The 13,302-nt window shown below is 46.5% G+C and overlaps 1 protein-coding gene across 1 annotated transcript in view; it reads left to right on the top strand.

Annotated features, from left to right (window-relative positions):
* Positions 1–13,302, top strand: part of NEB (nebulin) — a 218,009-nt gene that overhangs the window by 101,805 nt on the left and 102,902 nt on the right. The window contains exons 68-76 of the mRNA XM_064154908.1: positions 2,972–3,175; positions 4,031–4,135; positions 5,311–5,415; positions 5,498–5,809; positions 6,996–7,100; positions 7,627–7,725; positions 8,415–8,516; positions 9,153–9,260; positions 10,773–11,084. Of these exons, the coding sequence (XP_064010978.1) occupies positions 2,972–3,175; positions 4,031–4,135; positions 5,311–5,415; positions 5,498–5,809; positions 6,996–7,100; positions 7,627–7,725; positions 8,415–8,516; positions 9,153–9,260; positions 10,773–11,084 (1,452 nt within the window). The remainder of the gene's footprint in view (positions 1–2,971; positions 3,176–4,030; positions 4,136–5,310; positions 5,416–5,497; positions 5,810–6,995; positions 7,101–7,626; positions 7,726–8,414; positions 8,517–9,152; positions 9,261–10,772; positions 11,085–13,302) is intronic.

Raw genomic sequence — 13,302 nt, 5'->3', positions numbered from 1 at the left:
GTGCAGACATGGTGGTTGCCCTTTGTGCTACTTAATTTATTCCTGCCTGATTTTGATAGGTTAGACTGGGTGATCTTGGAGGTCTCTTTCAACCTGGTTGATTCTGTGATGGTTTCATGAATTATAGAATGGTTTGGGTTGGAAGGAACCCTAAGGATCATCTAGTTCACAGAATTACAGAACTTCAGAAGTTGGAGGAGACCTCTGGAGATCATTGACTCCAACCTCTCTTCCAAGGCAGGATCACCCAGAGTAGTTCACACAGGAATGCATCCAGGTGGGTCTTGAAGGTCTGCAGAGGAGACCCCACAACCTCTCTGGGCAGCCTGCTCCAGGGCTCTGTCACCCTCACTGTAAAGAATTTTCTCCTCATGTTGAAGTAAAACCTTCTCTATTCCAGTTTGTAACTGTTGCTCCTTGTCTTATTGCTGCTGACCACTGAAAAGAGATTGATCCCGGCCACTTGGCACCCATCCCTCAGATATTGGTACACATGCATAAGATCTCCTCTCAGTCTTCTCTTCTCCAGACTAAACAGTCTCAGGTTTCTCAATTCCAATCCCTTGCCATGGTCCTACCAGACCAGGTTTCTCAAGGCTATGTTCAGCCTGGTCTTAAACACTTTCAGATATTAAACACATCTGATATTAAACATCCACAAGGGATGTTTCTGATGTTACTGCTCTTATCTGCTCTTATTCTATCCTTTAAAAAGTATTGGTATTACCTCTGATTGTTTTTAACTCTTAGTTGGTGTCTGTTATGTTTGATATGCTTTTGGAATATTGTGGTTTGGAGACCATGAAGTCTCCCATTATGAGGAGACTTCTGGAATAACACCTGTGTGCTACTTTGGACTCAGGTGGCTTTTATTACTAGTTGACTTGGAAGTTTGTTAATGGCAATAAAACTATGTAAAGTGGCAGGTAAGGTATTTTAGTAGCTGATGTCAAAGCAGGAGGAGTCAGTCCATCTGATTTCCTGACCTGACTTTGCTGCTTACCAGTTGCTGCTTCAATTTTGAGTTTCAGTGGTGAGATTCATTCTCCTTGCTGATAGATTTGTTTGATTAAAACTTCAATAATGTTGCTCAATACTGTTCAAGAATTTGCCCATTAGGTCAAATCCTCATTACCTCTAACTCCTTTATGTCCTATCTTTTTTGTGACCAGCTTGGCTTTTTTTGTGTGGACTTGTAAACTGAAGAGACTAGAGAAACAAATATTGCGAAGGAGGCAGGAGGACTCTTTTAAGATCTCAACACTCATCATTCTTTATGGCAGTATGGTTTATAGAATCAACCAGGTTGGAAGAGACCTCCAAGATCATCCAGTCCAACCTAGCACCCAGCCCTATCCAGTCAACCAGACCATGGCACTAAGTGCCTCATCCAGTCTTTGCTTCAACACCTCCAGGGACAGTGACTCCATCACCTCCCTGGGCAGCCCATTCCAATGCCAATCACTCTCTCTGTGAAGAACTTCCTCCTAACATCCAGCCTAGACCTCCCCTGGCACAGCTTGAGACTGTGTCCCCTTGTTCTATTGGTGGTTGCCTGGCAGAAGAGGCCAACCCCACCTGGCTACAGCCTCCCTTCAGGCAGCTGTAGACAGCAATGAGGTCTGACCTGAGCCTCCTCTTCTGCAGGCTGCACACCCCCAGCTCCCTCAGCCTCTCTTCATAGGATTTGTGCTCCAGGCCCCTCACCAGCTTTGTTGCCCTTCTCTGGACACCTTCCAGCACCTCAATATCTCTCTTGAATTGAGGGGCCCAGAACTGGACACAGTACTCAAGGTGTAGCCTGTTGTTTCTCTTCTATTTAACTTCACAAAGTTTAGAATCATAGAATTATTTTGGATGGAAAAAGACCTCTAAGATCATCCAGTCCAACCACCAACCTAACACCCCATGGTCATTAAACCATGTCCCAGAATGCCACATCCACACACTTCCACTTATCTGTTGTTTAAGGAATCAGCTACTTCAAACCTAGTTCCCAGGACACTGAACACTTTTTGATTGAGAGCAGCCCTGAGAAAAGGGATGGGGGCAATGAAGGGGGGTGAGAAGCTCAGCATGAGCTGCCAGTGTGCACTTGCAGCTCAGAGGGCTAACCAGATCCTGGGCTGCATCAAGAGAAGTGTGGCCAGAAGGGCGAGGGAAGTGGTTCTTTCCCTCTACTCCACTCTAGTGAGACCCCACCTGGAGTAATGTGCCCAGTTCTGGAGTCCCCATTACAAGGTGTGCTGGAACATGTCCAGAGAAGGGCCACGGGGATGAGCAAAGGGTTGGAGCTGGTCTGCTCTGAGGACAGATTGAAAGAGTTGGGATTGTTCAGTCTGGAGAGGAGAAGTCTCTGAGGAGACCTTATTGTGGCCTTCCAGTATCTGAAGGGGGCCTAAGGAAATCTGGGGAGGTACTTTTTAGGATGCCAGGTAGTGATATGACTGGGGGGGGGTGAAGCAAAGCTAAAAGTGGGTAGATTCAAATTGGATGTTAGGAAGTTCTTCACTGTGACAGTGGTGAGACACTGGAACAGGTTGCTCAGGGAGGTGGTAGAAACCTCATCCCTGGATCTTTTTAAAGCCAGGCTGGATGTGGTTCTGAGCTACCTGATTTAGTGTGAGGTGTTCCTACCCATGGCAGGGGGTTTGGAACTGGATGATCTTTGAGGTCCCTTCCATCCCTGACAGTTCTATGATTCTGAAAAGGATGACTCCAGTAGACACTTAATGAATGTCTGCTAGATGACGTTTCAATGTGACATTTCACAGTATCATCAGGGTTGGAAGAGACCTCACAGATCATCAAGTCCAACCCTTTACCACAGAGCTCAAGGCTAGACCATGGCACCAAGTGCCACATCCAATCTTGCCTTGAAAAGACATCTGCTGCTTTATGTAGTTTAAAATAATGAACATTTTAAACACCAACTTTTCCTAATTACTTTTTTCCCTGACTTTGTCTGTAGGCTGTCTACAAGGCAGACTTGGAATGGCTCCGTGGAATTGGCTGGTTGCCTAATGATTCTCCAGAGGTTAAGAGAGTGAAGCAGGCCCAGGATCTCCTGAGTGACAACGTGTACCGCACGCCCATCGACAGCCTGAAGTACACCAGTGTGGCTGACTCTCCAGAAGTTCTGCTGGCCAAGGCCAATGCTGAGCAAGTCAGCATTGTACGTTGAGCTCTTCTACAAGTTGTTTTAAGGCTTAGCAGCAGAATCTCAGAGAAGAAACCCCAAAGGGGTTGGAAGGAAGCTCCACAGATCATCAAATCCGGCCCCCCTGCCAGAGCAGGATCCTAGAACCTAGAGCAGGTTGCACAAGAACACATCCAGACAGGCCTTGAAAGTCTCCAGAGAAGGAGACTCCACAACCTCTCTAGGGAGCCTGTTGCAGTACTCTGTGACCCTTGTAGTCAAGAAGTTCTTCCTCATGTTGAGGTGGAACTTACTGTCCTGTAGTCTATACCCATTACTCCTGTTACAGGGAGCAAATGAGAAGAGTTTGTTCACTCCCTCTTGACCCCCAGCCCTCAGATATCTATAAACATTGATTAGATCCCCTCTAAGTCTTCTCTTCACCAGACTAAAAAGCCCCAGGTCCTTCAGTCTCTCCTCACAGGGCAGTGCTCCAGCCCCTTCCATCACTTCTGTAGCCCTCTGTTGGACTCTTTCAGGTAGATCCCTTGTCCTTCCTGAACTGAGGAGCCCAAAACTGAACACAGTATTCCATGTGAGATCTCACCAGGGCAGACTAGAGGGCTAGGAGAACCTCCCTTTGAGCCATCCTGTTCCCTAAGTGCCAGGTCCATGCACTGCTTGAACAGCCCCAGGGATAGCAACTCCACCACAGTCAAAGAGAAATTTCGCTGCTAAAGTCAAATTGTTTGGTGGTATTTTAAGTCAGATCCAACACTTCCCCAGCAATTTTATTTGTTAGAGATAATTGGGGAGAGAGTTATGGAATTTCCTATTATTAACAAGTGAGTTTCCATATGGACAATATCATGAAATGCTCTGTTTCCACAGCCAAAATACAAAGAAGCCTGGGAGAAGGACAAGACTATGATCCATATTATGCCAGACACACCTGAAATCAACCTAGCCAAAAGTAATGCTGTTAATTATAGCAAGGTATGCTTAGCATTTTATTTTCTGCTTCTCTGTAAACCAGCGTTGTGTATCCTGTGAATTTCATAGAATCACAGAATTCCAGGTTGGAAGGGGACCCCAAGGATCATCTGGTCCAACCTTTCTAGGTGATAGTGCAGTTGAAATGACGTTGCCCAGCACCCTGTCAAGACATGGTGTAAAACTGTCCCATATAAGGGAAGCCACTGCTTCCCTTGAGAGATCTCAACATTGACCTTAAAAAGCTGAAAGTAACTCATGTGAAGCTCATAGAATGGTTTGAGTTGGAAGGGCCAATAAAGATAGAATCATAGAATGGTTAGAGTTGGAAGGGCCATTAAAGGTAGAAGCTCATAGAATGGTTTGAATTGGAAGGGCCACTAAAGATAAAAGCTCATAGAATGGTTTGAGTTGGAAGGGCCATTAAAGACAGAAGCTCATAGAATGGTTTGAGTAGGAAGGGCCATTAAAGGTAGAAGCTCATAGAATGGTTTGAATTGGAAGGGCCACTAAAGATAAAAGCTCATAGAATGGTTTGAATTGGAAGGGCCACTAAAGATAAAAGCTCATAGAATGGTTTGAATTGGAAGGGCCACTAAAGATAAAAGCTCAGAGAATGGTTTGAATTGGAAGGGCCACTAAAGATAAAAGCTCAGAGAATGGTTTGAGTGGGAAGGGCCATTAAAGGTAGAAGCTCATAGAATGGTTTGAGTGGGAAGGGCCATTAAAGATAGAATCATAGAATGGTTGAGGTTGGAAGGGCCATTAAAGGTAGAAGCTCATAGAATGGTTTGAGTTGAAAGGGCCATTAAAGATAGAATCATAGAATGGTTTAGGTTGGAAGGAACCTCAAAGATCATCCAGTTCCAACCCTCTGCCATAGGCAGGGACACCTCCCTCCAGCCCAGGTTGCTCAAAGTGTCACCCAACCTGGCCTTGAACACCTCCAGGGAGGGGACATCCACAACCTCCTTGGGCAACCTGTTCCAGGGTCTCACCCCCCTCACTGTCCATGTTGGAAAGGTAGGAAGGTTTTCAGCAGTGTTTCTGGCTAGGAGCAGGACTAATGCACAAACACTGTCCCAGTACTTCAGCCGCCGCGGCTGTGAAGTGCACGTGTCCCGACTGGCAGATCCCAGAGCATTTAGCATCTGTGTGGCATTCTGCTGTCCTTTCAGAAAATGTACCAGGAGGCTTGGGATGAGCTGAAGACCAGCTATGACCTGAGGGCGGATGCAATCCCCATCAAGGCAGCCAAAGCATCTCGAGAAATCGCTAGCGAGGTAAGCGCCGGGAGGTGTTCCAGCCCTTCGCGTGCTTCCAGAGAGGCCGGGTGGTAATGGTGCCCTTTGCTCTCCCCCCCAGTACAAGTACAAACTGGATCACGAGAAGCAGAAGGGCCACTACGTGGGCGTCCCCAGCGCCAAAGACGACACCAAAATGCAGTTTGCCCTCGGCATAGGCAAAGTGCAGAGCGACCTGGAATACAAGAAGCACTTTGCCAAGTGGAGGACGCAGTGCCACCTGCCAGTGGACATGCTGTCCATCGTCTCAGCCAAGCAGGGCCAGTCTTTGGTCAGTGACATCGACTACCGCCACTACTTGCATCAGTGGATCTGCCTCCCAGATCAGAATGATGTCATACACGCCAGGAAAGCCTACGACCTGCAGAGCGATGTAAGTTGGTGTCAAGATTGACCTTCGTGGCCACCCTGGCTCCTCTGAGAACCACTGAATGGTTTCAGTTGGAAAAGATCTTTAAGATCATCGACTCCCATTGTCACCTAACTACCAAAGCTGGGGCTAAACCATGTCCCTCAGCACCACTTCTCTGTGGCTTTGGAATGTCTCCAATCGTGGGGATTCAACCACCTCCCTGGGCAGTCTGTTCCAGTGTTTGAGAACCCTTTTGATGAAGACGTTTCTTGTAATTTCTAAGCTAAACCTCCCCTGGTGCAACTTGAGGCCATTTCCTTTTCTTCTGTCATAGATCCATAGAACTGTCAAGTTTGAAGAGACCTTTGAGAGATCATCAAGCCCAAGTGCTCACCTCATTACCTCATGCCTACTGCTAACCCACTACCACTAAACCATTTCCCTAAGCACCACAGATACGTGTCCTTTAAATACTTCCAGGGATGGTGACTCCACCACCTCCTTGGGCAGCCTGTTTCAATTCCTGATAACCCCTTTGGTGAAGAATTTTTTCCTAATATTCATCCTGAGCCTTCTCTGGCACAACTTAAGCCCCATTCCTCTTGTCCTTGTTTACCAGGCAGCAGAGCCCAATACACACCTGGCTCCAAACTCCTGTCAGAAAGTTCTAGGGAGCAATGAGGTCTCCCCTCAGCCTCTTTTTCTCCAGGCTGAACAACCCCAGTTCACCCCAGACCTGTTCTCCAAGCCCTTCATCAGCTTTGTTGTGCTTGTCTAGTCAAGACTAAGAGTCTACTCCAGCTCTAAGCAGTGAGAATCTCTGCTCCGACCTCCTGTCAGAAAGTTGTAGGGAGCAATGAGGTCTTCCCTCAGCTCCTATTTCTCCAGACTGAACAATCCCAATTCACCCCAGACCTGTTCTCCAGACCCTTCCTAAGCCTTATTGCCCTTCTCTTGGGTCTACTCAGGCTCTAACCAGTGGGAATCTTCTGCTGAATCCAGTGAACTGGCTTTGCTGTTTCTTAGGGATGCAAAGCTGTGTGCCAATGTTATCCAATGTCAGGCTTGAAGTGTGTCAACACAGCAGTAAAGCTCATGCTGGAATTCCTCCTCTTAACCAGCAGAAGTAAATACCACTGCTTATGATTCTTGCTGGGCTGTAGAGGGAACTGTAGCTCACAGCATGGCTCCTGTTTTGTTTTTCCAGGCTGTTTACAAAGCTGATTTGGAATGGCTCAGGGGTATTGGATGGCTGCCCAACGATTCAGTTGGAATCAACCACGTCAAGTATGCTGGAGATCTCTTGAATGAGGTAACAAAATGGGTTTTTTCCAGGCTCACATTTTCTGAGGGCTGTTTGCAGTCTGAAGTATTTTTTTGATGATCAAACACAGCTACATTTTCCAAAGTAGAAAACAGAACTGGACTCTTTCCATAGCATTCGTTCTGTATATGGAGAGCTTTCTTTTCCATGTCACCTTTCTTGTCCTGTCTGTGTTGTCAGGATTTCTGTGTTAGCTATGGAGTCACAGAAACATCCAGGATGGAAAAGCCCCTCAAGATCACCAAGTCTAACCTAGAACCCTACTCTACAGGATTCACCTTAAACCATATCCCTAAGCACCACATCCAAAAGACCCTTAAATATATCTGGAGTTGGCAACTCCACCACCTCCTTGGCTAGCTCATTCCAGTGCCTGACCACTCCCTCTGTGAAGAACTTCTTCCTACTGTCCAAACTAAACCTATCCAGTCTCAACTTGAGGCCATTCCCCCTCGTTCTGTCTCTTCCAACATAATATTCCCACATAATCTGTCTGTTGTCTTCTCTTGTGTAGAGAAAGTATCGAACCAAAGCTGAAAACCTTCCGTTTACTCCAGTGGCAGACAGAGTTGATTATATTACAGCAAAGAACAGTGGTGAAATTCTCAGCCAGGTGAGTTTGCTGGGCTGTTAAACTGACCTGTACATTTACATGATAGGATTTGAACTTTAAAAGGGTATTTATTGTAACTTTTAATATAAAATACCCATGCCAGAGTTCTCAGTCTCTGTGAATTCCATGAATCTGTGGCATAAAGATGGACAGGACTTAGCTCATCTCCATCACTCTCCTCAACCAGAATCATTGACATGCACACAGTCACTTGCACTCCATCAACCTTCCTATTTACACCAACATGAGTTTACACTTCTAACTGTGTAAAAATAGAGATGAGCAAAGCTGGTGTGCTGTCACCTTGCCATTCTTTACAGTTTTTGAGGCTGAGATAGTGCTGAATAAAGAGTTTTTCTCTTAAAAAGCTTAAAATCTAGTGCCCTGCTTCAAGCATCTTTTGCCTGGCTCTTTGCTGTACCTCCCTGCAGACCAAACTCTGACTTCTGAAGATTCTTCTTGGAACAAGATTTTTTTAATTGCCTCTGAGAGTTGTTATGATTTCTTCTCTTGTATCATTTCTTTTTTGAAAGTACCTATTTGGGTGTGTATTTGGTGCATCACAACCAATAGCCTTGCAATTTCAGGGTGTTATACATTATTGCATGCATAAAATAATGGGTCTTGGTACTCTGTCTTCCTAATTTTATGGTTGTGCTGCAAGGTAGTCATTTCCTTCTCCGTTCTAGATCAAGTATCAGAAGGCATGGAATGAGGCCAAGTCAAATTATACTCTGACAGATACACCCCAGCTGGATATGGCTCGAGAGGCAGCCAGAATTCTTAATCAGGTATGTGACCTCTCCTTGACAGCAGACAGCATAGCTCACGTAAAAAGCTCTTTGGAGGAACACAGCAAAAGTTGACTCATTAAGAGTCACAGAAACATCCACGTTGGCAAAGCCCTTCAGGATCACCAATCCCAACCTATAACCCTACTCTACAACATTCACCTTAAACCATATCCCTAAGCACCACATCCAAACCGCCCTTAAACACATCCAGGCTGGGTGACTCCACCACCTCCCTGGGCAGCTCATTCCAGTCCCTGACCACTCTCTCTATGAAAAACTTTTTCCTATAACCTGAACCTCCCCAGCCTCAGCTTAAGGCCATTCCCCCTTGTTCTGTCTCTACCTGTGAGAAGAGCCCAGCAGCAGCCTCTCCACAACTTCCCTTCAGGTAGCTGCAGACAGCAGTGAGGTCTCCCCTCAGCTTCCTCTTTTTCAAACTAAACAGCCCCAGCTCCTTCAGTTGCTCCTCATCAGATTCATTCTCTAACCCCTTCACCAGCTTCATTGCTCTCCCATGGACAAAAAGAAGATTCTATAGGGAGGATTTATTATCCTTGAACTTTCATATAGATCACTTCAGTATGATTATGATTATTGTAGCGTTGAATTCCTCTTTGCTTCTGTTTTCCACAGAATTTATACAAGGAAAACTGGGAGAAAGAAAAAGCCACTGGTTACCTCTTACCTCCTGACAGCGTGCAGATCTCTCATGCCAAACGCTCCAACGATGTCCAAAGTGAGGTAATAATCCTTCTCCCTAGGAGAGCAAGGGCTTGGAAGCCTGCAAATGTTAAAGGCTCTGCAAGCTCAACAACAGGCAGAGAATGATTTCCATTAGGGGTAAAACCCAGACCTTTTATGACTCATGAAGTCCACTGTCCTCCAAAAATCCAGACACTTTGTCATTATGGGGTTTAACAGATCCAGGCTCTCCTTTCCACCTTCATTTTCTCTAGGAACTGTCCTTTCAAAATCAACTCAGGTGGACTTCCTTACGTTATAAATGTCAAATAACTGATGTTTTGGTTAAAATATTTAGCTCTGCTTTTACTTTTAGGCATACTGTGGAGTCTTCCTCCTTCAGCAGCTGTAAGCTAGTATGCACATTGCATTTTAAGCTTCTGCACATGACTGTTGACTCTTGGTTTGAATACACAATTTATCAAAACTGGGTGATGTAAATACCTTAAGCAAACATCCTCTCTTCAGACTGTCTCAGTTTCTTACAACATCTGTTACAAGACTGAGGCTAAATGCACTAATCACAGAATACTAGAATGGAAGAGCTTGGAAGGGACCTCTGGAGATTGAGTCCAACTCCCATGCCATGGCAGAGATACTTAGAAAGGGTCAAACAGGACCATGTCAGAATGGGTTTTGAATGTCTCCAGAGATGGAGACTCCACTGCCTTTCTGAGCAGCCTTTTCTAGTGCTCTGTCACCCTTAAATAAGTTTCTCCTCATGCTTAGATAGAACTTCTTTTGTTTCAGTTTGTTCCTGTTACCCTTTGTCCTGTCACTGGGCACCACTGAGTAAAGACTGGTCCCTTCCTGCTGGCACTCATTCTTTAAGTATTGATGAGATTTCCCCCTGCCCCCGCCCTCAGTCTTCTCTTTTCTAAACTAAAAAGAGCAAATTCTCTCAGCCTTTCCTCATAAGAGAGATGTTCCAGGCCCTCAGCATCTTTGTAGCTCTTGAAGAAGCACTGGGAATCATAGAATGGCTTAGGTTGGATCAACTACTCCATAGAATCATATAATCTACCAGGTTGGAAGAGACCTCCAAGACCATCCAGTCCAACCTAGCACCCAGCCCTGTCCAGTCAACTCCCACCTCGCTGTCACAGGCAGGAACACCTCTCAGCTAGACTCAGGCCTCAAGGTGCTGCCTACAACTTGCAGCCAAACCTGGCCTCCGGGGACTAGCTGCAGTCTCCTACCCAGCTTCAAATCAAGCTGGAAAATATCTTTTGTTAAGGAACATTTCCTCACAAGGCTTTCCTCTTGTGTGGAAAAGGAGATTTACTGGGGAATGGCAGCATATTAGTCTAGGAAACTGCATTTTTTGGTGAGAGGACTGTGTGAAGTAACACAGCTGTTTGTGTCCTATTTTTATCTGAAAACCTAAAGATGAGAGCTGAGCTCCCTCTATCACCACTTTGTGTTAACAAAACCATAGCTCTTCACAAGCCCACACCACAGCAGATGCACCCAGTGTTGATTTCATGCCTATCTCTTCCCTTTTCCCATCAGCTTAAGTACAAAGCTGAGTATGTCAAGCAAAGAGGCCACTACGTCGGAGTTCCCAGCATGAGAGATGACCCAAAGCTGGTGTGGTTTGAGCACGCAGGCGAGATCCAGAACGACAGGTTGTACAAGTCAGACTATCAGAAAACAAAGTCCAAAATCCACATCCCACCAGACATGGTGTCAGTTGTGGCAGCAAAGGAAGGCCAGAACTTGGTGAGCGATGTGGAGTACCGCCAGTACCTGCACGAATGGACTTGCCACCCTGACCAGAACGACTGTATCCAGGCCAGGAAAGCCTACGACCTGCAAAGTGATGTAAGTGGTGTTACAGATGTGCTGTATTACAGAATGATGGAGTTACTAAGGTTAGAAAAGACCTTTGAGCTCATCAATTCCAACCATGGCTGCTAAACTGTATCCTGAAGCACCACATCTACACACTTCACAATATCACAGTATCATCAGGGTTGGAAGAGACCTCACAGATCATCAAGTCCAACCCTTTACCACAGAGCTCAAGGCCAGACCATGGCACCAAGTGCCACGTCCAATCCTGCCTTGAACAGCTCCAGGGACGGCGACTCCACCACCTCCCCGGGCAGCCCATTCCAGTGTCCAATGACTCTCTCAGGGAAGAACTTTCTCCTCACCTCCAGCCTAAATTTCCCCTGGCGCAGCCTGAGGCTGTGTCCTCTCGTTCTGGTGCTGGCCACCTGAGAGAAGAGAGCAACCTCCCCCTGGCCACAACCACCCTTCAGGTAGTTGTAGACAGCAATAAGGTCACCCCTGAGCCTCCTCTTCTCCAGGCTAACCAATCCCAGCTCCCTCAGCCTCTCCTTGTAGGGCTGTGCTCAAGGCCTCTCCCCAGCCTCGTCGCCCTTCTCTGGACACGCTCAAGCATCTCAATGTCCCTCCTAAACTGGGGGGCCCAGAACTGAACACAGTACTCAAGGTGTGGTCTAAGCAGTGCAGAGTACAGAGGCAGAATGACCTCCCTGCTCCTGCTGGCCACACCATTCCTGATGCAGGCCAGGATGCCACTGGCTCTCTTGGCCACCTGGGAACGCTGCTGGCTCATGTTCAGGCGGGTATCAATCAGCATCCCCAGATCCCTCTCTGTCTGGCTGCTCTCCAGCCACTCCGACCCCAAGGATGGTGACTCCACCACCTCCCCTGGCAGCATGCTCCTACTCCTCACCACTTGTTTTGTAAAGAAATTTTTCCTGCTGTAGTGGTTTGGGTGTTAGCTGCTGAATTAGTTGGGGCAATTAATGAGGCAGGGATTATAAAATATTTAGTTATTTCAGTTCTGAAAAGCTGCTCCCCCAAACTATACACAAACCCATGAAATTTGGGTTTTAATTCAGTCAGGAAAATCTTCACAAGGTTGCTTATAGGCAATTTAGTACTTTAGGAGAAGCAGAAAATTGGAAAAGGTTTAGCCACAGAATGGCTCCACCCCACTTACAAATAAACAGCCTGGAGCCCTAGGGGAAGTCTGTTTTACTCACAGTGGTGGAGTAGAATTTAGCCATAATCCCTTGGCTCCTTTGCAGCAGTGCTGGAACTCCTCAGCGTCTTGATAGCCTTTGAGAGGCTTCTAGATCTTCCCAGGCTCTAGCAGGGTGCTGAGAAAGAGGCAGCAGATCTCTGAACCCACCTTGGTTCCTCTTGGCACAGAGATTTTGAAGAGGTGCAGGCAAGATCTCTTGCAGGTGTGCAGAGAGCACCATGTCAGTGGCACTTCTCACCAGGTTGTGAGGCACTTAGTGCCTTCCCCTGGTAAACTTGAAGTACTTAAGTTTCCAGGTAGTTGAAGGCCAAAACATCACAGAATCACAGAATTTCTTAGATTGGAAAAGACCTTCGAGATCATTGAGTCCAAGCATTAGTTTCACACTGACAAGCCCTTGACTAAACCAAATCCCTCAGCACAATATCTCATCACTATGAATGGCTATGGTTAGAAAGGACCACCAAGATCATCCAGTCCATCAAGGCTAAGGTGGTCTGAAGCATGAAGCAGAGCACAACACATTGTCCAAGCCAAGAGCAGTGAGGCAGAGCAGCACACACTGAGGCAGAAGGAGCACAACTGCTTGCAACTTAGCTCCATTTCTATTACTTGCCAGAGTGTAATGACTCCTTTGGCCACAGAGATTCACCAATCAGAAAGGCATTTGCCAAACTGACCAACCAGGGCTTGCTCACCCTCGTTTGGGCAAGACACTCACAAGAGCATAAACACCTGTGGGTACCTGATTATCACTTTGGGAGGAGACATAATGGCCCAAGCCTTTGCTTTCTTCCTGCCCTTGCTTCCCCCATCAGCAGAGGGGTGGGGCAAGCCAAGACATCTAATAGGCTTATTAACCTTCCATGACACCTGCCCCCCTTCCCCCCAAATAATTCACCAGACTAGATTCAGTCATCTGGAAGTTAAGGAAGCTATATTTACAGTTTAGCAGCATGGCACTATTTACAAGCATATATATGCTACGGGCTGAGTGCCACAGGCATCAGAAGAAGAAGA

The sequence above is a fragment of the Pogoniulus pusillus genome, chromosome 2, assembly GCF_015220805.1.
Source record: "Pogoniulus pusillus isolate bPogPus1 chromosome 2, bPogPus1.pri, whole genome shotgun sequence".
NCBI lineage: Eukaryota > Metazoa > Chordata > Aves > Piciformes > Lybiidae > Pogoniulus > Pogoniulus pusillus.
This window is presented reverse-complemented; position numbering and strand designations above follow the sequence as displayed.